The 23421-nt window shown below is 40.4% G+C and overlaps 1 protein-coding gene across 1 annotated transcript; it reads right to left on the reverse strand.

Moving 5' to 3' along the window:
• Positions 1-4282: 4282 nt before the first annotated feature.
• LOC148525474 (formyl peptide receptor-related sequence 3-like) lies at positions 4283-23220 on the reverse strand. The gene is made up of 2 exons (XM_088470944.1): positions 23162-23220; positions 4283-5228 (listed from the first exon to the last, which is right to left on the reverse strand). The coding sequence occupies exons 1-2, from the start codon at positions 23218-23220 to the stop codon at positions 4283-4285; spliced, it is 1005 nt and encodes a 334-aa protein (XP_088327070.1).
• Positions 23221-23421: the final 201 nt, after the last annotated feature.

Genomic DNA, 23421 nt, shown 5'->3' on the forward strand with positions numbered 1-23421 from the left:
GCGCAGGGCTGGAAGAGACCTGAGGATGCTCCGATTTATGAGGAGTCAAACAACAGAAGCTGACAGATGTTCGGTATTCGGACCAACTGATGGGACTGGAAGGGGTCCAGAGGAGCTAGAGACAGTAGAATCAACAATCAAAGCTGAGAACAGACTACAGAGATTGTCATCTTCTTGAACGATATTTGCAGGAGACGGTGAACAGGAACCCTAATCAGATTTTGTAGTACAAGACACTTCTCCCTGATAACAGGAACTTGAAACCCCCTACTGGGGCACGAGACTTGAGATCCACTCCTGGGGCACGAGACTTGAGACCCCCTCCTGGGGTACGAGACTTGAGACCCCCTCCTGGGGTACGAGACTTGAGGCCACTTGCTGGGGTGCCAGACTTAAGATCCCCTTCAGGGGAATGGGACTTGAAACCCCCTCCTGGGGTACGAGACTTGAAGCCCCTCCTGGGGCTGCTGACTGGAGTCCCCTGCTGGGACAAGCAGAATCCGGGCTGGGACCGGAACGGGCAGAATCCGGGCTGGGACCAGAATGGGCAGAATCCGGGCTGGGACCGGAATGGGCAGAATCCGGGCTGGGACCGGAATGGGCAGAATCCGGGCTGGGACCGGAATGGGCAGAATCCGGGCTAGGACCGGAACGGGCACTGAGACGTTGACACTTGGAACCACTGCTGGAGTTGCAAAGGAAACAGTCTTTAATGAAGTGGTCAGAACTCCCACAATAGAGGCAGAGCTGTAAATCTTTGAGCCGCTGGCATTCAGCCACAGAGAGCTTGGGGCGTGGGTAACTACGATGTCTGACATTACTTAGTTCTGAAGAATCCTTGTTTCTTAGGGATTCCAAGGCAGAGGTTTTAGTAGAGACAGAGGCAGCTCTAAGAAATTCAGGAATGATCAGAAAAATTTTGCAGAGTAGAGCCTGAAGCTGTTCCAGCAGTTGATGGAAGGTAGTTAGGGGTTCAGGAAAGGATTGGGTAACATCTAGCCGGTTATTCAGGATTTTCAAAAGCTGTAGCACTTGATGCTGTACGGCCTCCTGTGAATACAAGCGGGTGACCAGGTTACAGAAAGCATCTATTCCCTTAATAGGTGCTTGATCCGCCACCATCATTGGGCCTGAACATTCTGTTATGATTGGTGCTTGTGAGTTACCTGTCTCAGGTGATGAACTGGATTCTCTGGAGGCCGGCTTGACCGGAACCATGGGTGATGTAGATTGCTCTATTTACAAGACTTGTGTAGCAGTGAAAACTGCCTTTGATGATTAATGACAGGAACTGGAGGAACCAGACTTGGACTGGCAGGAAGACTTGTTGAATTGAACAGATGAACTAAGAACTTGACTCTGGACTGGAACAACGTGGACTGAACTGATGAGCTTGGAACTTGACTCTGGACTGGAACAATGTGGACTGAACTGATATGACAGGAACTTGACTCTGGACTGGAATAATGTGACAATGGCTGAAGGGAAGTCAGGTAATGCTGAGACGAGGGCTAAACAGGGTAATCTGGAATTTCTGTGACAAAGGCTGGAACACAGGTGCAGGCTGGAGGAGTAATAGGGAATAACAGGTTCAGGAAGGAAAGGGTAGGTCTGGGAATTTTAGGTTCAGGGAGGGAGTAGGTAGGTAAAAGGAGCAGGAGTTGATCCACAGCAGGAAGCAAGGCAGGGTGACACGATGCAGGTTTACAGAGTGCCAGGGACCAACCAGGAGTAGGACTAGCAGCAGAGCACTGGCCAGGTATTGCTGTAACAGGACGTCTGGATGCCAGGTATTACTGTAGCAGGTTTTCGGGATGCACCAGGGGTTGCTGTCAGCAGGTTTACTGGATTGCCAGGTTTAGCTGCAGCAGGTTTTCTGGATGCACCGGGGGTTGCTGCCAGCAGGTTTACTGGATTGCCAGGTATAGCTGTAACAGGTTTTCTGGATTGCACCAGGGGTTGCTGTAGCAGGTTTCAGGGATACACTAGAACGCAGAAACAGCTTAACCATACACCATGGGAAGACGAGATGTTCAGGCCCAGAATGCTATCAGGAGAGGATATATATACCATGGGTATGGCAGCAATTGGTGGATACAGACTGGTGGTCTGGTAGTAGCATTCTGAGTGGTGGAAGGCACAACATGCAGAGAGAGTATTAATCTCTGCAGCTCTGAGAATCAGAACCACACCTGTGATTCCAATCAGGGCTAGCAGTGCTCACAGATAGGAGAGGCCAGGTGCAATAATTACTGTGACAGGAATGCATAGAGAAGTCAGAGCAGATCCCCCAGGAGAACTACAAACACAGATCCATGGGACAGCTGACAGGGGTAAGTCTCAAGGCAAAAAGGTGACAACTAGACAGGGTCGTGACATGAAGTATGGAGTTGGGGAGTAATAGTGAGTGAGGGCTACACCATATGGGTGAAGTATGTGGTCCTAGAATGATGGTGAGTAAGTGGTATTTCATTGTATGAAGGAAGGGGTCAGGGATGGAGAGTGGGTGAGGTACAGTATATGCCAGTTGATGAGGTATGAAGTTGGGAAGTGATGGTGAGTGAGGAGGAAACTAGTGGATAAAGTATGGAGTCAGTGACTGATAGGGAGTAAGGAATGTGATGTATGCCATTGGGCATGGTCTGGAGCCAGGGAGTGATTTTGAGTGAGGGTTATAATGTAGGGGAGTTGCTGTATGAAGTTGAGGACTGATGGTGATTGAGGTGTATACCAGTATGAGCTATGAAGTTGAGGAGTAATGGTGAGTAAGGTGTATACCAGTAGGTGAAGTATGAAGTTGAGAAGTGATGGTGAGTGAGTTATATGTGGAGCATGGAGTCAGGGAGTGATGGTACATGAGGTGTATGCCAATATATTAGCTATGGAGTCAGGGAGTGGTGGTAAGTGAACACTATGCCAGAAGATAAGGTTTGGAGTTGGTGAGTGAGGTGTATGCCAATAAGTATGGTATGGACTCAGGCAGTGATGGTGAGTAAGGTATATACCAGCAGATGAGGTAAGGAGTCAGGGAGTGATGATGAGTGAGGGGTATACCTGTAGGTGAGGTATAAAGTTGGGGACTGATGGTGAGTAAGGGGAATTTCATTGTCTAAAGTATGGTATTTGTGAGTAGCAGTGGGTAAAAGGTATAGTATACAGCTTTGTTGGATGGGCGAGATACATATCAGTGTATGGGTGGAGTATTTAGAGAGGAGTATTTTTGGTTGATGGGGAAGGGTAGTACAGATAGCAATTCCTACTCCTGAGTTTGCACTGACAGTGTCTGTGTAGCTGCTGTTCACTGCTTCATACTTGCTCCATGTAACAGGGAAGACATTATGGACATTACAGGACTACAGGAAGCAGCTGTATCATACACCCTGCAACAGAACAGATAGATTACCCAAATTACTAACAGAGGCATAGTTAAGGTGTGTGTCGTGACTACAAAATGGTGGGAGAGGTAGCAGTGTTCTCTGTTGCCAATGGCTATAAAATGACACTGAAAAGCAAAACTTGTCTTCATCAAATATAATTTAAGATATTTTAATACAATGTTCAAGTACAAAATGTAACTGGTGAATCCTGAGAATTATAATCATGCTGACAAGTAAAGTCTGACAATTATATGGTTATATAAAGTATACATTACATTATATTAATTAGTTAAAGATTATAATCATGCTAGCAAGTGAGGTGTAACAATTATAAGCTTATATATAGTAGAGATGTACTATTCAGTTCTCCAGAAATCCGAATCCACCCGAATTTTGTGAATCCAGACACATCTGATTCACGGTTCTGATCTTTTCGCAGTTCGGAATTCAGATTTTAAATCCAAATTTTGGGTTTGAGAATGTATAAATTACATGATTTTAGCTGTAAATAAAAACTATCAATTAAAAAAAACAAAAACACAAGGATGAATCCAGATCCAGAACAAAAACACGGGGTCAGTGCACATCTCTAATATATAGTTGAATCTTTATCATGAAAACTAGAGAAAACTAGAGTAACATTTACTTTTCACCTTTTCACAACTTTAGTTTGCTGTCCTGTACATATCCTCTTACATTGTATCCTAAATACTTTGCTTCACTTTCATATTTTTCTTTTATTCACCCAACTGTACAATATAACAAAGAATATTTGGGAATTTATTTCCACATTAAATTGTTTTTGTGAGTGTGGAACATAAAAGTGAGCTTAATGTATGTTAAACATCCCTATTGGATTCAACTGCATTAAAATTCCCTCTTTCTTTTGAAGACTTATAAGAAATCTAATTTAGAGCACGTTCCAGCTTGGATTGTATGGAATGCATTAAATTCTCTTTAAAGATTTGGCCTATGAAGACATAGAGGATGGGATTAATGCAGCTGTTGAAGTAAGCCAGGCAGACACAAATTACATATACTGTATTATCTATATACCAAGATGTGTCGTCAGGCAGTGATATTAATGGCCAAGTGTAATATGGAAACCAACAGATAAAGAAACACGTCACAACTGCTATAATAATCCTGTACGGCCGCTGAGACTTTTTCTGTCGTTTAACTTTTATAAGTTTAATAAATATTAGACAATAACACACTAGAATAATAGTGAAAGGAATCACAAACATTGTAACTAACCTGGTGATTAGCATAATGTTCATTTCAAAGCAATACATAGAATGAGATAATTTTCCACCACACTCTGAAACACCACAAAAGTAGTAGTTATAAATCACATGAGGAACACTTAAGATCACACTCAGACCCCAAATTATTATTGAAATCTTGCGTACACATTTTGGAGTTCTGTAACTCTTAGACCAAAATGGCCACATTATAGATATACAGCGATCAATACTCATGGTGACTAGAAAATTGACACTAGCGCACATGGTTATATACAGTATACCAGTACTGACATTACATAATAAATAGACATCAATAGAATCTCCAGTCAATTCCCAGGCTGCAAATTTCAAAGGGAGAATTAAACAGCAGATGAAATCAGCTATGGCCAGATTGAGGAACCACACAGCACTGACTGTCTTCATCCTGAATCCAGCGATCCAGATAACTAAGCCGTTCCCTGGAATTCCCAAAATAAAAGTGATGCTGTAGAAAATTATTTGCAGTATTTGTAGTATTTTATCATATTTAGGGTCACATATATCTTGAATCCAACTACAGCATGTCTCATTGTCTGAACGATCATAGTTCACAGTGTCATCTATCCTGAAAGCAGATTGGAGCACAAAGAGTGGTATAATTAGTTACTCAGTGCATCTGAATTTAACTTAAAGTGAAAAAGTAACATGTTAGAAAAATAATTCAGGAATTCTTTAATTCCATTATGTTCATGTTACATATTATTTTATCTAACACTTTACATAAGTAGCGATCCCAAAGTGTAAGGCTGGGATGTGCTAAATATGAAAAAGCAATAAAACACTGGAAATGCCGTTTTCGTGGGTTTTACCGCTTTCTCCAAATGTACTAAGCACCAGAATGTGATGCAAACTGGTGCTACATCCCGATGGATAATGCCACCTTCAGATGGCATTACCCAATAGAAGCCTATGGGCTTCTTTTCATGATGTTCCTCCTTGGGAAGGATCCGATCTGATCCTTCCCATGAGCCTCCACGGTATTCTGCGCATGCACAGAGGATGCCAGAGGAACTTCTGGGTGTTAAACCTAGAAGTCTCCCTGTCTGGCAGCATCGCAAAGAGCAACTCTTTTTGGCAGAGCTGTCCTTTGTGATATTCTTGGTACATACTGCAGTAATGAACCACGGTATGTATCCGAAAACAGGTGGGATATACCGCAATGCTAATGAAATGCTTAGTACATCCCACCCTAAACATGAACATGCTTCATATTTCAATGTTACAGATATTCCTCAGAAATGGGACAGAGAGACTAGATTTTCTCAAAGTTTTAACCAGAAAAGGACAATGTAGAATGAGCAAAGCTCAAAATCCAATTAAAAAGAAAAGTGATCCAGCATTGATTAATGCTAATATTGGTTGCATTGAATCAACTGTCACTACAATGTACTGTAGTTCTAACTGTGCTCCTGATAAATGTGTGAGTGTTACATTATTACCCAGCTGTATTCTGCTAATCTGTTGGTGACTCCTATCATTACTTGAAAAAGTGTTAGAAGGGCAACATGTGATTGTGTCTGCATAGGTAGGGTGGAGGTAAAAACCACAGCTAGACTGGTCATCTGGCACCTCTAGAAATGCCAGAAGGGCTGATTGCCTGATGGGCCGGTCCAGTCGAACAGTTTTGCACGGCTGACATGCTGAGAGTGAGGCCAATCCCCCCATGACTTGCGGTAAATCCCTGATTTGCATGGTCAATCCCCAGTGATGTGTGGCTCTTTTCTGTGTACCATGCAAACTGAATGCTGGGGGTAATTATTGGCCTCAGTCTGTCCATTGATAAAATATTCAATTTAATGATTATGCAGACAATTATAAAAAAAATAAAAATAAAATCAATTAAAAGTAAAAAATATTTTCTGGGCATCATAGATGCTCAAAAATATTTTCAGAAATCTCCATTACCATTTGTATGGAAATCCATATCAACCTACAGCTATCAAGTCACAAACTGAGGGTCTCATTCAGACCCGATCGCGAGTGCTGTACGCTCGCAAGCGGGTCGATGTTACCCAAATGCGCATGCGCACGATGGAGGATGCTCCGTCGTGCGCATGAGCGAGACCCGGCGAGCAGCCGCTCGGGGTCTCACACCAAAGGGGGCGTGCTGTCGATGGTGATTGACAGCACGCCCCCTTTGGTGGGTGTGCCGGGGGCGTGGCTGCCCAGACGGAGGCGTTCCTATGGGAACGCCTACCGTCTGGGGCCGGCCCCACTGACATCACTAGTGATGTCAGTGGGAGTGTTTTTGGCTCTGATAGAGCCAAAAGCACTCCGGGCTTGTGGCAGACGAGACCCTACCACAAGGGTCTTGTCGCAAGCCCGATGGTCGCGATGGTCTTGACCATCGCGACCATCTTTTTGACAGCTCGCATAAGCTGTGGGTGGTCACCAACAGCTATGCGAGCGGCCAGGAGGCCGCTCCAATTTTAGGTAGCCCAGCCCTGATTCAGAGCTAGCGCTCTGGTCAGAGCGTCCGGCTCTGAATCAGGCCCAGAGTCTTACCCTAATCACATAAAGTGTATATATTTCAAGAGATTTGAAAAATTTGTTGGTGATGACAGAGAGAAAATAAAACCTGGTAAAAGTTGGAAATCACTAAATATCATTAGACAAGGAAGAGAGGACTTAAAATAATGGAAGGCACTGGCTTAACTGATACAGGGTGTGTGGTGCATATGGTCCCACACTGCACACCCTGCATGCATTCAGTATACTCATTTTGCAGTTGCAATTCTGGGAAAATTGCTTTGGTGAATGCACAGCTGAGAAATCAGGGGAATAAACTGCACTGGTACCAATTTCCTAGATACAGTACATGCACCAGTGCAATCTGCTTTGGCTTTATGACAGTGTTCATTGTGCATATGCTAGTATGTGGGGGAGATTCTGCAAAGAGCCTGCACACTGACTTTCTCCTTTGATTAGATGCTCCTGGTGAATTAAATCAATTAATTTGTTTTAAAACCAGCAGACAAAGAGGAAAGGAAATGTATCGATAATTTCCACAGTCCACATACTGTAGTACTATACAGTCCCCATACTATAGTACTATACAGTCCCCATACTATAGTACTAGAACTATACAGTCCCCATACTATAGTACTATACAGTCCATATACTATAGTACTATACAGTCCATATACTATAGAACTATACAGTCCCCATACTATAGTACTATACAGTCCTCATACTATAGTACCATATGGTCCCCATACTATAGTACTATACAGTCCCATACTATAGTACTAGTACTATACAGTCCCCATACTATAGTACTATACAGTCCCCATACTATAGTACTATACAGTCCTCATACTAAAGTACTATACAGTCCCCATACTATAGTACTATACAGTACCCATACTATAGAACTATACAGTGATCATACTATACTACCATATAGTCAACATACTATAGTACTATACAGTCCCCATACTATAGTACTATACAGTCCTCATACTAAATTACTATACAGTCCCCATACTATAGTACTATACAGTCCCCATACTATAGTACTATACAGTCCTCATACTATAGTACCATATAGTCAACATACTATAGTACTATACTGTCCCCATAATATAGTACTATACAGTCCCCATATTATAGTACTATACAGTCCTCATACTATAGTACTATACAGTCCCCATACTATAGTACTATACAGTCCCCATTTTATAGTACTATACAGTCCTCAAACTATAGTATTATACAGTCCCCATACTATAGTACTATACAGTCCCCATACTGAAGTACTATACAGTCCCCATACTATAGTACTACAGTCCCCATTTTATAGTACTATACAGTCCCCATACTAAAGAACTATGCAGTCCTCATACTATAGTACTATACAGTCCCCATACTATAGTACTATACAGTCCCCATACTATAGTACCATATGGTCAACATACTATAGTACTATACAGTCCCCATACTATAGTACTATACAGTCCCCATATTATAGTACTATACAGTCCTCATACTATAGTACTATACAGTCCCCATACTATAGTACTATACAGTCCCCATACTATAGAACTATACAGTGATCATACTATACTACCATATAGTCAACATACTATAGTACTATACAGTCCCCATACTATAGTACTATACAGTCCTCATACTAAATTACTATACAGTCCCCATACTATAGTACTATACAGTCCCCATACTATAGTACTATACAGTCCTCATACTATAGTACCATATAGTCAACATACTATAGTACTATACTGTCCCCATAATATAGTACTATACAGTCCCCCATATTATAGTACTATACAGTCCTCATACTATAGTACTATACAGTCCCCATACTATAGTACTATACAGTCCCCATTTTATAGTACTGTACAGTCCTCAAACTATAGTATTATACAGTCCCCATACTATAGTACTATACAGTCCCCATACTGAAGTACTATACAGTCCCCATACTATAGTACTAAAGTCCCCATTTTATAGTACTATACAGTCCCCATACTAAAGTACTATACAGTCCTCATACTATAGTACTATACAGTCCCCATACTATAGTACTATACAGTCCCCATACTATAGTACCATATGGTCAACATACTATAGTACTATACAGTCCCCATACTATAGTACTATACAGTCCCCATATTATAGTACTATACAGTCCTCATACTATAGTACTATACAGTCCTCATACTATAGTACTTTACAGTCCCCATTTTATAGTACTATACAGTCCTCATACTATAGTATTATACAGTCCCCATACTAAAGTACTATACAGTCCCCATACTGTAGTACTATACAGTCCCCATACTATAGTACTACAGTCCCCATTTTATAGTACTATACAGTCCCCATACTATAGTACTATACAGTCCCCATACTATAGTACCATATAGTCAACATACTATAGTACTATACAGTCCCCATACTATAGTACTATACAGTCCCCATATTATAGTACTATACAGTCCTCATACTATAGTACTATACAGTCCTCATACTATAGTACTATACAGTCCCCATTTTATAGTACTATACAGTCCTCATACTATAGTATTATACAGTCCCCATACTATAGTACTATACAGTCCCCATACTATAGTACTATACAGCCCCCATACTATAGTACTATACAGTCCCCATATTATAGTACTATACAGTCCCCATACTATAGTACTATACAGTTCCCATACTATAGTACTATAGAGTCCCCATACTATAGTACTATACAGTCCCCATACTATAGTACTATACAGTCTCAATACTATAGTACGATACAGTCCCCATACTATAGTACTATACATTCCCCATACTATAGTATAATACAGTCCCCATACTATAGTACTATACAGTTCCCATACTATAGTACTATATAGTCCCCATATTATAGTACTATACAGTCCCCATACTATAGTACTATGCAGTCTCCATACTATAGTACTATTCAGTCCCCAAACTATAGTACTATACAGTCCTCATACTAGAGTACTATACATTCCCCATACTATAGTGCTATACAGTCCCCATACTATAGTATAATACAGTCCCCATACTATAGTACTATACAGTCCCCATACTATAGTACTATATAGTCCCCATACTATAGTACCATATAGTCAACATACTATAGTACTATACAGTCCCCATACTATAGTACTATAAAATGGGGACTGTAGTACTATAGTATGGGGACTGTATAGTACTACAGTCCCCATTTTATAGTACTATACAGTCCCCATACTATAGTACTATACAATCCCCATACTATAGTACCATATAGTCAACATACTATAGTACTATACAGTCCCCATACTATAGTACTATACAGTCCCCATATTATAGTACTATACAGTCCTCATACTATAGTACTATACAGTCCTCATACTATAGTACTATACAGTCCCCATTTTATAGTACTATACAGTCCTCATACTATAGTATTATACAGTCCCTATACTATAGTACTATACAGTCCCCATACTGTAGTACTATACAGTCCCCATACTATAGTACTACAGTCCCAATTTTATAGTACTATACAGTCCCCATACTATAGTACTATACAGTCCCCATACTGTAGTACTATACAGTCCCCATACTATAGTACTATACAGTCCCCATTTTATAGTACTATACAGTCCCCATACTATCATACTATACAGTCCTCATACTATAGTACTATACAGTCCCCATACTAAAGTACTATACAGTCCCCATACTATAGTACTATACAGCCCCCATACTATAGTACTATACAGTCCCCATATTATAGTACTATACAGTCCCCATATTATAGTACTATACAGTCCCCATACTATAGTACTATAGAGTCCCCATACTATAGTACTATACAGTCCCCATACTATAGTACTATACAGTCTCAATACTATAGTACGATACAGTTCCCATACTATAGTACTATACATTCCCCATACTATAGTATAATACAGTCCCCATACTATAGTACTATACAGTCCCCATTTTATAGTACTATACAGTCCCCATACTATCATACTATACATTCCTCATACTATAGTACTATACAGTCCCCATACTATAGTACTATACAGTCCCCATACTATAGTACTATACAGCCCCCATACTATAGTACTATATAGTCCCCATACTATAGTACTATACAGTCTCCATACTATAGTACTATACAGTCCCCATACTATAGTACTATACAGTCCCCATACTATAGTACCATACAGTCCCCATACTATAGTACTATACAGTCCCCATACTATAGTACTATACAGTCCCCATACTATAGTAAGGGTATGTAGAAATTATGAAATTCATCAAGTTCTGAAAAAGCATTTTTTTCAGAACTAGACAGTGATACTGAACGCCACTCTGAGATGGTGTTCAGCAACAGAGGGATTTGGAAAGATCCCTCCCTGCTGTGTCCACTTCCCTTCCTGATGCTCCCTCCCGGCTCCCAGAGCAGTCCTTCTGTGAGCCGAGGCTAGGAAGGGCACAGCAGCAGCGGTCAGCGGTGGCAGGAGTACCCAGCAGGCAGCTGGTGTGATGGCTGTGGGCCAAGTCTCCGGCAGCAGCTTAGCCGAGTGTGCGGCAGTGATGTGCAGCAAGTCTCAGCAGGGGGGAGACACACACTCTCTGGTGACAGTGGCGGGTATGGCGGCCACAGCAGGGGACATAGTGCATCCGGCAGGTATCAGTGGAAGGGGAGGGGGAGGCTCCAGTGTCAGGGGTAGCCGGCAGCTTTACAAAGAGGGGGGCTGTGACAGATGCCGGCAGGGTTAGTTGGAGGAGGGGGTTTCAGTCTCTCTTCACAACCTGTTTTCAAGCTGCGCATTCGCAGTTTGAAGACAGGCAGTGAAAACTGAAGAGGGGCAAGAGAAAAGTCTCTCGCTTCTGTAAAACTGCTTTGCAGAAATAGAAGTTATTCGGAAATGATAGTTTAGGTGAGGAGGCATGATGAATTCCTCCTAAATGGTGTTTGAGCTCGCAGTGAGTTCAAACCATAATTATTACAAGTGATAATTATGTTTTGATGAATAGGCCCCTAAGTCTCAAACAGAATTCCGTGTTAAGTGCAGCTTGTGGGCTTATCGCAGACTGCCACAGTCTGCAATTGAATAATAGTTAATATTTGCAGCCAATTGAATCCGGCCCTTGATCTTTTCTATGTAAAGCTGTTGGAATCCTTTGAAGTTGGGCATCAACACTGAATTGTAGCAGTGGGACAACACATATGTAATATAGGGGTCTATGTACTAAGCAGTGATAAGTGACAGAGTGAAAAGTGATAAGTCTGTTATAAGTGCCAGCCAATCAGCTCCCAACTGTCATTTTTCAAACACAGCCTGTGAGATGACAGTTGGAAGCTGATTGGCTGGCACTTATCACAGACTTATCACTTTTTACTCTGTCACTTATCACTGCTTAGTACATAGACCTCATAGACTTTTAAAACAGTTTTTTGTTATTTATCATAATGCGTTATAAAGTTGGCAAGGGCAACATGCAAGTAAGTCTTAGGTCCTGAATAGGATCAATAGAAATAAAGGTGATTCTTCCTAATACATAGTTGTATTGAAATGTCCCCAAAATTGTTTTTTTTTATTAGCAAATCTTGTAAATAAGAGCTATTTAAACCAGATACAATATATTGTTTTGTAAAATCACTTTTAAAAAGCTATTCATTACATAATGTGATAATAAAAAAAAACATTTTGGGGAAGTTTTTGTAAAGCATACTTGATAGTTTAAAACAAAACCGTTGTCAGAAGTTCCCAAACTCGGTCTTTATTCACACTGATCGTTCAAGTTTTAATGATAACTATGCTTGGGCACAGGTGACTTTGGGTTTGATTCATTACAGATCGAAATTGTAACCACATACGCAGATCGGTTAATGGTGCGTACTGCATGTTACCATTGCAATCACATAGTAATCACCCACACAGATACAAATCCATCGCAGAGTGAGTGAAGGGAGGTCAGCATTTGAGGGTGGTGATGGGCGTGTGATTGTAGAAATGCAGGCGTGCCTTTCCATTTGAACGCCGTTTCATTGTTGTGCATAAATTAATCACTGCGATGGCTACCCACAGCTATGCGAGCGGCCAGGAGGCCGCTCTAAAAAAAAGAGAGGGAGGGCACTGATTCAGAGCGAGCATACATACATATATACATACAGTATATATATATATATATATATATATATATAATTTTAATCCATTTTAATCCATGACACAAACACTAATGCACATTTGCACACACATGCATACACATAGACAATCGCATGTGTATCCACATGCTTATACATAAACGCTCATATGTGTAGCTACATGCATACACATACATACGCATCTTTGAGTGCGCACGCACTCACATATATGCACAATGCAAAGTAGCAAAACTACACAATATTCTCACACTTACACATACAATAACTTATAAAAAGGTTCCTTCACATTAAATGTAATATTAGAGGTTTTAGTAGCATATAATTATGTTGAGAAATGTATGTATATAGTATTTAAAGTATAGAACATGGTAGACATGGCATGTTTGGTACTATACTGAAACCCAGTTTATTTCCAGATATCCGAATCTATCAGCGAGGGAGTTGCATCTTGCGTTCGATGGTTATGGATTATAGGAAATTATTGGTTAGAATGTATATTCTGTAATGTAGTGTCTATGGCTAGTTTAAACCAGTTAAAGAAAGACAATGTAATCTCAAGAGACAGTTGGGTAATTGGGACATACCCCTATTTACAACATATGAACTGTCCTATGACCTGCATCGTACCAGAATGACAAGAATCAAGAACCAATGAAATCACATATGCTTGTCTCTATTGTTGTTGTAACACTCTGGAAGGTATATAGACTTGTGCTTTTGGGTCTAGATCTCATTCATACACATTTGATGACCACAGACATCAGGATTGATTACTGGGACCTGGATCCGGGGCGCATGAGTATGTATTGGCTGTACCTTATATATTTAATTGTCTTTGCACTATTTATTGTAGATAAAAGCGCGTTACTTTTTCCCTGAAATAATATAACTGTTTTTGTGCTTCGGATCCACAATGAAAGTCTGGAAAGCAATTATTTCTCTTTAACGATTTAGGGGTATTCATAATATCTTACCATTCACATCTTGTCCCTGCCCCATTGGAGCTTACACTCTATATTCCCTACCACATGTATACACTATGGTCAATTTTTGTGGTAAGCCAATTAACCTAATGGTATATTCTTGGAGTGTGGGTGGAAACCAGAGTACCCAAAGAAAAACTACGCAAGCACAGGGAGAATATACAAACTCCACACAGTATTCCGTATTGGGAATCGAACCCATGACCTCAGTGTTGTGAGGCAGTACTGCTAACCATTACACCGTCTGTGCTGCCCATTTATCAGCAACATAGCTGTGCAGGGGTGCTGCCTGTGTTGTTTTTCAAGGGACTGCTGTCTCATTTACGGGTTCTCTCTCCCCCAGTTTAATAAAAATAAAAAATTAATAAAAGCATTTTTTTCTGTGTGTGTGCGCATGTTAGCCGCACTTATCAACAATGTAGCTGTGCAGGGGTGCTGCATGTGTCATTTATCAAGGGGCTGCTGTGTCCATCCAGGGGCAGTGGCTGCTGTGTCCATCCAGGGGCAGGGGCTGCAAGGGTGTAACAGTATTACTATTCATAAAAAATATTGTCACACTGTAAGTGCAAAATGCAGTGTATTCATAAGAAATATTGTCACACTTTAATTGCAAAATGCAGTGTATTCGTAAAACATTTTGACACTGTTAGCGGATACACAGTGTATTCATAAAAGTTATGTTACTCTGTAAGTGGAAAGGCTGTACATTCATTCAGTGTGTTATTCTTTTCTTAATCATAAAAAAATCTTGTGACGCTGTAAGTGGAAACAATTGTACAATTTAATAAAACAAAGTTAGCAATAAAAAATGCAACTTTTCACTTCTTTTCTCAATCATGAATAAATGATTAGTCTGCTCTACATGCCGACTACAAGACCACAACAAGTGCTAAATAATGTGCATTATATATTATACCTAATGACATTACAAACGCCTCAGCTGAGATTCACTAAACATTTTCAAAATGTGAAAATAGAGGATGTAATTTAAAAAAAGAATAAAACAGCTAAACTGTGTTCTCTGATTATAGTGTCCCCACTCCCTACCCATGGCCCCTCAATCTGAATTTCAGTGAGTCAGAGGGGCAACTCCATGCAACCATATTCCAGGTTGCAGCTGCTTCTCCTGCAACCAAGGTCAGAAGATGTGTAGGGGGTGTGGTGATATGGACTAAAATGGAGCTCACATCCACTAAAGTGGACAATGAATCCCCAATCTAACAGGGAGTGCAGCTGTAATTTATACACAACACAGTATGGCATGATGATATAGGCTTGGGTGACGGTATAATCTGAGGTGATGTATACATTATCTTCTTCACACAATATTAATTTGTCCCCGCTGGAATCCACCATTATAAGTGCCTCTGTAATTATGCATGCAATTGATGGTAAAGGTCTTTATCATAGAATTTGTAGTTCATTTTGATGGGCATCATCTTTTCCACATTTTGGGGAAGTAGTCTCATAGGCCGATCACTGACAAGGTTCCTGGCTGTGCTGAAAACTCTTTCTGAGTACACAGTGGAAAGTGGGCAGCTCAAGTAAAGCAATGGTAGTTTGTTTAAGGGCCTCCAATTTGCCTCTTTTTCCTGCCAATAGTTGTTTACATCTCTTCAGATCAGTGTCCGTTGGGATGACGAATCAATGTCTTCATCTCTTCTGGGATGAAAATCCACTCCCAGCAGCAGAATTGGTGCTCAAGAATTCTCAAGAAAGACACAATGTAACACTTAAACCTTAAATCTGAAATGTTGCATTTGTAGCTCCGTTCTGCTTGTCCACATATATGCTCTGGTTAAGTGGACAGTGATAACAATGGCAGTATGAAGGCCACTAACTAATTATGTTTTGTATAATGTCCCTGTATAGGTTGGGAAATACTTTTCATGTGGAATCTTTGCAAAGGATTTTTTAACAGTCAATTGCTTTGGAAAGCAGTATCACTCTTCCTGGTCTCCTTCTGGGATGAAAATCACTCCTAGCAACAGAGGCAGGTGCAGGATTCTCAAGAAAGACACAATGTATGACCTTAATTATTAAATTCTTGTGCTTGTCCACATATCTGTGCTGAATAAGTGGCAGTTTGGAGGCCACTAACTAACTATGGGCCTGATTCAGAGCCGCTCACTGTTTGTGAGCGCACATTCTGAATCAGGGCGGGAAGTATATATATATTTTCCTGTCCACTCACTAAGCTGTGAGTGACCACCCACAGCTAGTGTGAGCGGGCAGTTGATGGTAGGGATCTCAGCACTCGCAATGCCAAGTAGACTTTCAGCCCTAATAGAGCCGGAAGTCCACTACTGACATCACAATTGATGTCAGTAGGGAAGCCAACAAACTGCAGGCGTTCCTTCGGGAATGCCTCCATTTGTTCAGCCACCCCCCCTACCCATCTACAAAATGGGGTGAGCTGTCGATCAACATCAACAGCTGTCCAGTTTTGCTGTGAGCCCCGGAGAGAGTGAAGGTCTCACTTGCTATGGGGCTCACGCATGTGCATTGTGTACACCGCGCGTGCGCACTGTGGCACTATCGAACCGCTTGCGAGCGCAATGCACTTGCGAGTGGTATGAATCAGGCACTATGTTTTTTTAATGTCCCTGTACAGGTTGGGAAATGCTTTTTATGTGGAAGCTTTGCAAAGGATTATTTAACATTCAATTGTTTTGGAAAGCACTCCTAGAAGTCTTCCTGTTCCCCTTCACAGATGAAAAAAATACACTCCCAGCAGCAGTCATGGTGCTCAAGGATTCTTCTGGGGCAACGACTGATGTGAATGTGAATGAGTAATTTTTTCTTTTGTAAATGCCTCCCCTCCTTCCTCATAAATTTACTTTGGAATCAAAAAATGAAAATAAATTTACTACCAATTAACCCTTCCTTTCCCTTCCTTCAATTACATACATCCTCCAACTTCCTCAGGCCTCTCTTGAATATTAAAAACATTTGTTTCCTGATGTGTCATGTTGGATAGTTGAACTGCAATGTATTTGTGCTGCCCACTGTTGCTGCTTAGCTTAATCAGCCAGCTAGTTTGGTGTAAATATTGGGCCTAAACTAGATGAAAAAAATATAGTGATATGTGAGGTGGTCAACATTGACTGGAAACAAGTGAAAATAAATGTTATTGAGGTTATTAATACTTGAGGAACAAAAACAGCCCCAATGATGTCATTTTAGCTGTTTCTATGATTATAATTTTTTTAAATACAGATACAAAAGCAAAACCCCAAAACAAAATATGGAAGGGCAGTTTTGGTAACACTAATCCAAATCCAAAACAAGGGGAGATACTGTACATATTCCAAAACCAAAACAAGGGGGTCAGATCACATTTATTTTATATATATTAAAGATGTGCGCTGACCCCTGTGTTTTGGTTTTGGATCTATATCTCCTTCTTATGTTTTGGATCTGGATTGGTTTTGCCAAACCGCACCTTGCGTGTTTTGATTTTATTTTTTGGTATTGGATCTGTATTTTTTATCCAAAAAATTATAACAATGGCAAAAAACACATAATTTGAGCTTTCTTGTTTCTACAGTATTATTAGCCTCAATAACATTTATTTCCACTCGTTTCTAGTCAATTTTGACCACCTCACAGCTTACAATATTGTTTTCATCCAGTTTAGGCCCAAAATTTGCACCAAGCTAGCTGGCTGACTAAGCTAAGCGGCAGCAGTGGGCAGCACAAACACATGGCAGTTCAACTTCCAAAATGGCACATAAGGAAACAAATGTTTTTTTATTATTCAAGAGGCCTGGGAGTGTTGGAGTATGTATGTAGTTGAAGCCAGGGACAGGAAGGATTGATTGGTAGTAAATTTTATTTAATTTTTTGATTCCAAAGTAAATTTATTAGGGAGAAACGGAGGGGAGGAGAGGAGGCATTTATTGAAAATGTTTTACTCATTTACATTAGTCCTTGCTGCCAGAAGAATCCTTGAGCACCATGCCCATTGCTGCTGGGAGTGCATTTTCATCCTAGAAGGGGACCAGGAATACTACTAGTTGTGCTATCCAAAACAATTGACTTTTAAATAATCCTTTGTAAAGATTCCACTTGAAAAGCATTTCCCAACCTGTACAGGGACATTAAAAAAAACATCATTAGTGGTCTCCAAAATGCTGTTGTACCCACTGTCCACTTAACCACAGATATGTGGACAAGCCAAACAGAGCAAATGTAAGATTTAAGATTTAAGGTTTAAGTCGTACATTGTGTCTTACTTGAGAATCATTGAGCACCATGCCTGCTTCTGCTACTGGGAGAAGATTTTTATCCCAGAAGGGGAATAGGAATTCTTACGTGCTTTCTAAAACAATTGACTGTTAAATATTCCTTTTCAAAGATTCCACTTGAAAAGCATTTCCCAACTTGTACAGGGACATTAAAAAAACATAGTTAGTGGCCTCCAAACTGCCACTGTACCAACTGTCCACTTAACTACAGATATGTTGTCAAGCCAAACAGAGCAAATGCAAAATTTAAGGTTTAAGTCTTTCTTGAGAATCCTTGAGCACCATGCCTGCTGCTGCTGTTGTGAGTGGATTTTCATTCCAGAAGGGATAAAAATGTTGTTCTTTCTTAACAACAGACACAGATCTGAAGATATACAAAGAGCTGTAGTTAAGCAATTTGTCAGCTCAAGTGGCACATGATGCAGCAATGTCTTCTCCTTCAGTTTCTCCAGCAAGTGCATCTGCCGAGAAAAAATTTAACTTTCAAAACACCCACTGGTGATGCAGATGAGTCAACACATCCAAGTTTTTACTTTTTACAACTTGTCGGGTCACAATTGCCTACAATTAATTACACCTCTACCACGACTCTATCTGATATGGTCACCATTCAAAGAACAGTTGAGGACTATTTAAAAGATTTTAATCATAGCATTCAAATAGGTATGTCAGACAGTCCATTTGACTACTGCCAGAAAAAAAAGTAATTTGGAGGCCCCTGCACAAACTGGCATTGCTTTACTTGAGTTGCCCACCCTCCAGTGTGTACTTAGAAAGAGTTTTAATCACAGCTGGTAACCTTGTCAGTGATCGGCCTATGAGGCTACATCCCCCAAATGTAGAAAAGATGATGTCCATCAAAATAAACTACAAATTCTATGAGAAAGACCTTTACTGTCAATTATGTGCAAGAATTACAGAGTCACCTGTAATGGTGGATACCAGAGGGGACTAATTAAGATTGTGTGAAGATGATGTTTACAATGATGAGGTTAAGCAATCAGATGATGATGATGGTGACAACATCTTGCCTCTGTAAAGCCAGTTTGTGCAAGCAGAGATCATTGCCAGCAATGTCAACTATCCATTGGTAACTTGTTTTGTGGGGGCCCAAACAAACCAATCGCTTCATAATTGAGAATATTGTTGATGAAGGTGTTGGTGGTGAAGATGGCAGGTGCTTGGAACTGGCAAAGAGAAGGTAGCTAGCTGATGATGGACTTCTTGTTGTTACTTTTTTAGCCAAAGTTTCGAAATTTTGCAAAACATTTTTGATGGTTGCAATGCAGATGACGTAACAGGGTGGAGGATCCTAGATGTTTATGGTCCCTATCTCTACTAATTTTGGCTTTACAATTAGTACAGATGCCTTCACAACTGTTGTCAGGAATTGGTTTCAAATAATTCCACACCCAAGATGTAGCTTTTCTGGTCTTATGCCCAGGCATCACACCAGCCTATAACCACAGTTTATATCTTTACACCAGCCTATACCATCACCTCAGATTATACCAGCACCCAAGCCTATATCATCATCCCATCCTGTGTTTTGTATAAATTACAGCTGTGCTCCCTGTTAGATTGGGGATTCATTGTCCACTTTAGTGGATGTGAGCTCCATTTTAGTCTATATCACCACACCCCCTACACATCTTCTGACCTGGGCTATAGGAGGAGCAGCTGCACTCTGGAATATGGTTGCATGGAGTTGCCCTTCTGACTAGTTGAAATTCGGGTAGAAAAGCCATGCATAGGGAGTAGGGACACTATATCAGAGAACAAAGTTTTAGCTGCTTTATTACATTTTTTAAACCATATCTTCAAATTTCACCATTTGAAACTATGACTATGTTTATGTGAACCTAGGATAAGGCATTTGTGATGTCATTCTGTTTAATATATTATGCACAGTATTTAGCACTTTGTTATGGTCTTGTAGTCGATGTGTAGACTAATCATTTATTCATGTTTGAGGAAAGAAGTGAAAAGTTGCATTTTTTTATTGTTAACTTTGTGTTATTAAATTGTAAAATTGTGAAGTTTCCACTTAGTGTCACAAGATATTTTATGAATAAGAAATGTATAACACACTATAAATATTTTTAAGAATACACTGCGCTTCCACTAACAGTGTCAATATTTTTATGAATACACTGTGTTTTCCACTAACAGTGTAGCAATAAATTTGACGAATACACTGCATTTTCCACTAACAGTGTCACAATACTTTTTATGAATACAATGCGTTGTCCCCTAACAGTGTGACAATATTGTTTATGAATACACTGCATTTTCCACTTACAATGTCACAATATTTTTACGAATACACTGCACTTTCCACTAACAGTGTGACAATATTTTTTATGAATACACTGCGTTTCCACTTACAGGGTAACAATATTTTTAAGAATACACTGCAGTTCCACTAACAGTTTCAATATTTTTTTCAAATACACTGAATTTTCCACTAACAGTGTGACAATATTTTTTTATGAATACACTGCATTTCCACTAACAGCATCAATTTTTTTACGAATACACTGCATTTTCACTTACAGTGTGACAATATTTTTTATGAATACACTGCGTTTCCATCTAACAGTGTGACAATATTTTTTACGAATACACTGTATTTTCCACTAACTGTCACAATATTTTTGACAAGTACACTGAGTTTTTTGCTTACAGTGTGACAATATTTTTTATGAAAACACTGTTTTTCCGCTAACAGTGTCAATATATTTTACGAATACACTGCATTTTCCACTTAGTGTGACAATATTTTTACAAATACAAAGAATTTTCCACTTATAGTGTCGCAATATTTATTATACACTGCGCTACCACTTACACAAAAAAAATATAATACAGCAGTGGTTCCCAAACTGTGTGCCGTGGCACCCTGGGGTGCCTCAGGACACTTGTAGGGGTGCCTCAGGTTGGTGGTCTAGCACCACATCAAACTATTTATAGTCAATGTAATGTAAATATAAGAACAATCAGAAGGACAAACCTGTCTACTACCACATAACTGAACCTAAGGATCACAAGTAAGCACAATTGCCTTCATTTATTTATTTTTTCTGAATTTCTCAATAAGAAACTTTTGACTTAGGGGGTGCCATGAAAACAATTCTGATACTCTAGGGTGCCGTGAATCAAAAAAGTTTGGGAACCACTGTAATACAGCATATCATTTTTTTATTAATTATATTATTTATTAACTTTTAATATTTTTTTTACACTGGGCATCCTTGGATGGACAGAGCACCCCTGGTTGGACACAGCAGCCTCTGCCCCTGGTTGGACACAGAAACCCCTGGATGGACACAACAGCCCCTGCCCTGGATGGACACAGCAGCTCCTGTGGCTCCTTATAGCAGCTGCTGCTGTGTCACTATCTAAGCAGCCAGCAGTGACCTGGACACACTGAAGGGGCAGGTCCCTCTTATATACTGTAGGTGGATTCTGCTAGTTTAACTTCTGGCAGAGGCCTAGTGGGCATGTTTGAATGGTCACAACAGGTTCGACCATATCAGGGAAAGCCCAGTCTGGTGTGGTTGCATCTGATGCGACCACACCAAGCAAGTGGTTAAAAAAAATGTATAATAATATTAGAGCCAAAGTATAACTAAACCATTTCTGGTTTATGAATTGATTTTCCTACTATTAAGTCAGATGTGATTTGTCTCTAAAACTATGCAATGTATTTTTTGAATTTTTTACATTTATGTTTTTGTATGCTTCTCCTGACTAAATTATAGTATTACATTTTTGTTTTTAAATTGCTAATGTTCTGGGATACTAGTACTATCCCTTTAAATAAATAAAAAAAAACTACTGTGGAAAACTCTTGGTTTGCACTTTAACGCAAATGCAGTCTTGCTCATGCATCTAATCGACACGTAGCAAATTATTCTCTTGGGCATCCCAACATCTCTCACCAGCCTATGTACAGTTGGGCCCCTTCAAACACTATTGTTTTGGCTATTAGCGTCTCATTCAGACCCGCTCACAAGCGCTCAGCGCTCGCAAGTGGGTCGATGGTCTCGCACTGTGCATACTCATGCTGGAGCCAGCTCCGGCGTGCACATGCGCAAGACCCAGCCAGCAATGGGTGCTCCATCTCTACGGGTCACACACCAAAATGGGGCAGCTGTCAATGGTGTTTGACAGCTTGCTCCACTTTGGAGGCGGGCAGGGGGGCTGGCTGGCAAAACAGAGGCATTCCCGAAGGAATGCCTGCCATTTGTGGGCGGCCCCACTGACATCACGAGTGATGTCAGTGGTGAGCTTCCGGCTCTATTAGAGCTGAAAGCTAACTGGGGCTTGCAGCAGATGAGACCCTACCACAAGGGTCTTGTCGCAAGCCCCAATAGTCACGATCGTCTTGACCATCGCAACCATCAACTTAGCAGCTCGCTAAAGCTGTGCGAGTGGCCAGGAGGCTGGCTCTTTCCAAAAAAGCGGCCGCCCTCATTCAGAGCGAGCACTCGCATTTTGCGAGTGGCTCTGAATGAGGTCCTTAATTCCATAGAGTGGGAGGACTATGGAAATGCAGCTGATCTGGGGTATTCAGGAGAGGGGAGTGACAATGAAGTAATATACTTACTGAAAGTGAAAATCATGTGTCTCATCAAATAAGGTGTGATTTGAATCAGGAATCTTCATGTTGGCTCTCCCCCTACAAACATATGAATACATGCAGAGTAAATATTTTGAAATTTGTAAATAAGCATAAAACATAAAAATAAATTATATGGTTACATAGGCAAATGCAGGGCGAGTTTCCGGTTGCCTGGAAAGCCCCTCCCCAGCCCACACCATAACCACAATAGAAATAGTAATATAATAGAATTTTACTAGTGCTGC

The sequence above is a fragment of the Taudactylus pleione genome, unplaced genomic scaffold (assembly GCF_031769625.1).
Source record: "Taudactylus pleione unplaced genomic scaffold, aTauple2 ptg000108l, whole genome shotgun sequence".
NCBI classification, from domain to species: domain Eukaryota; kingdom Metazoa; phylum Chordata; class Amphibia; order Anura; family Myobatrachidae; genus Taudactylus; species Taudactylus pleione.

Bases quoted from the DNA above. Each gene is read 5' to 3' on its own strand.
- LOC148525474 (XM_088470944.1), bottom strand. From the start codon at position 23,220: ATGAAGATTCCTGATTCAAATCACACCTTATTTGATGAGACACATGAT. The intron at 5,229-23,161 runs GTAAGTATATTA...ATCTGCTTTCAG, and splicing joins ACACATGATTTTCACTTTCA to GATAGATGACACTGTGAACT.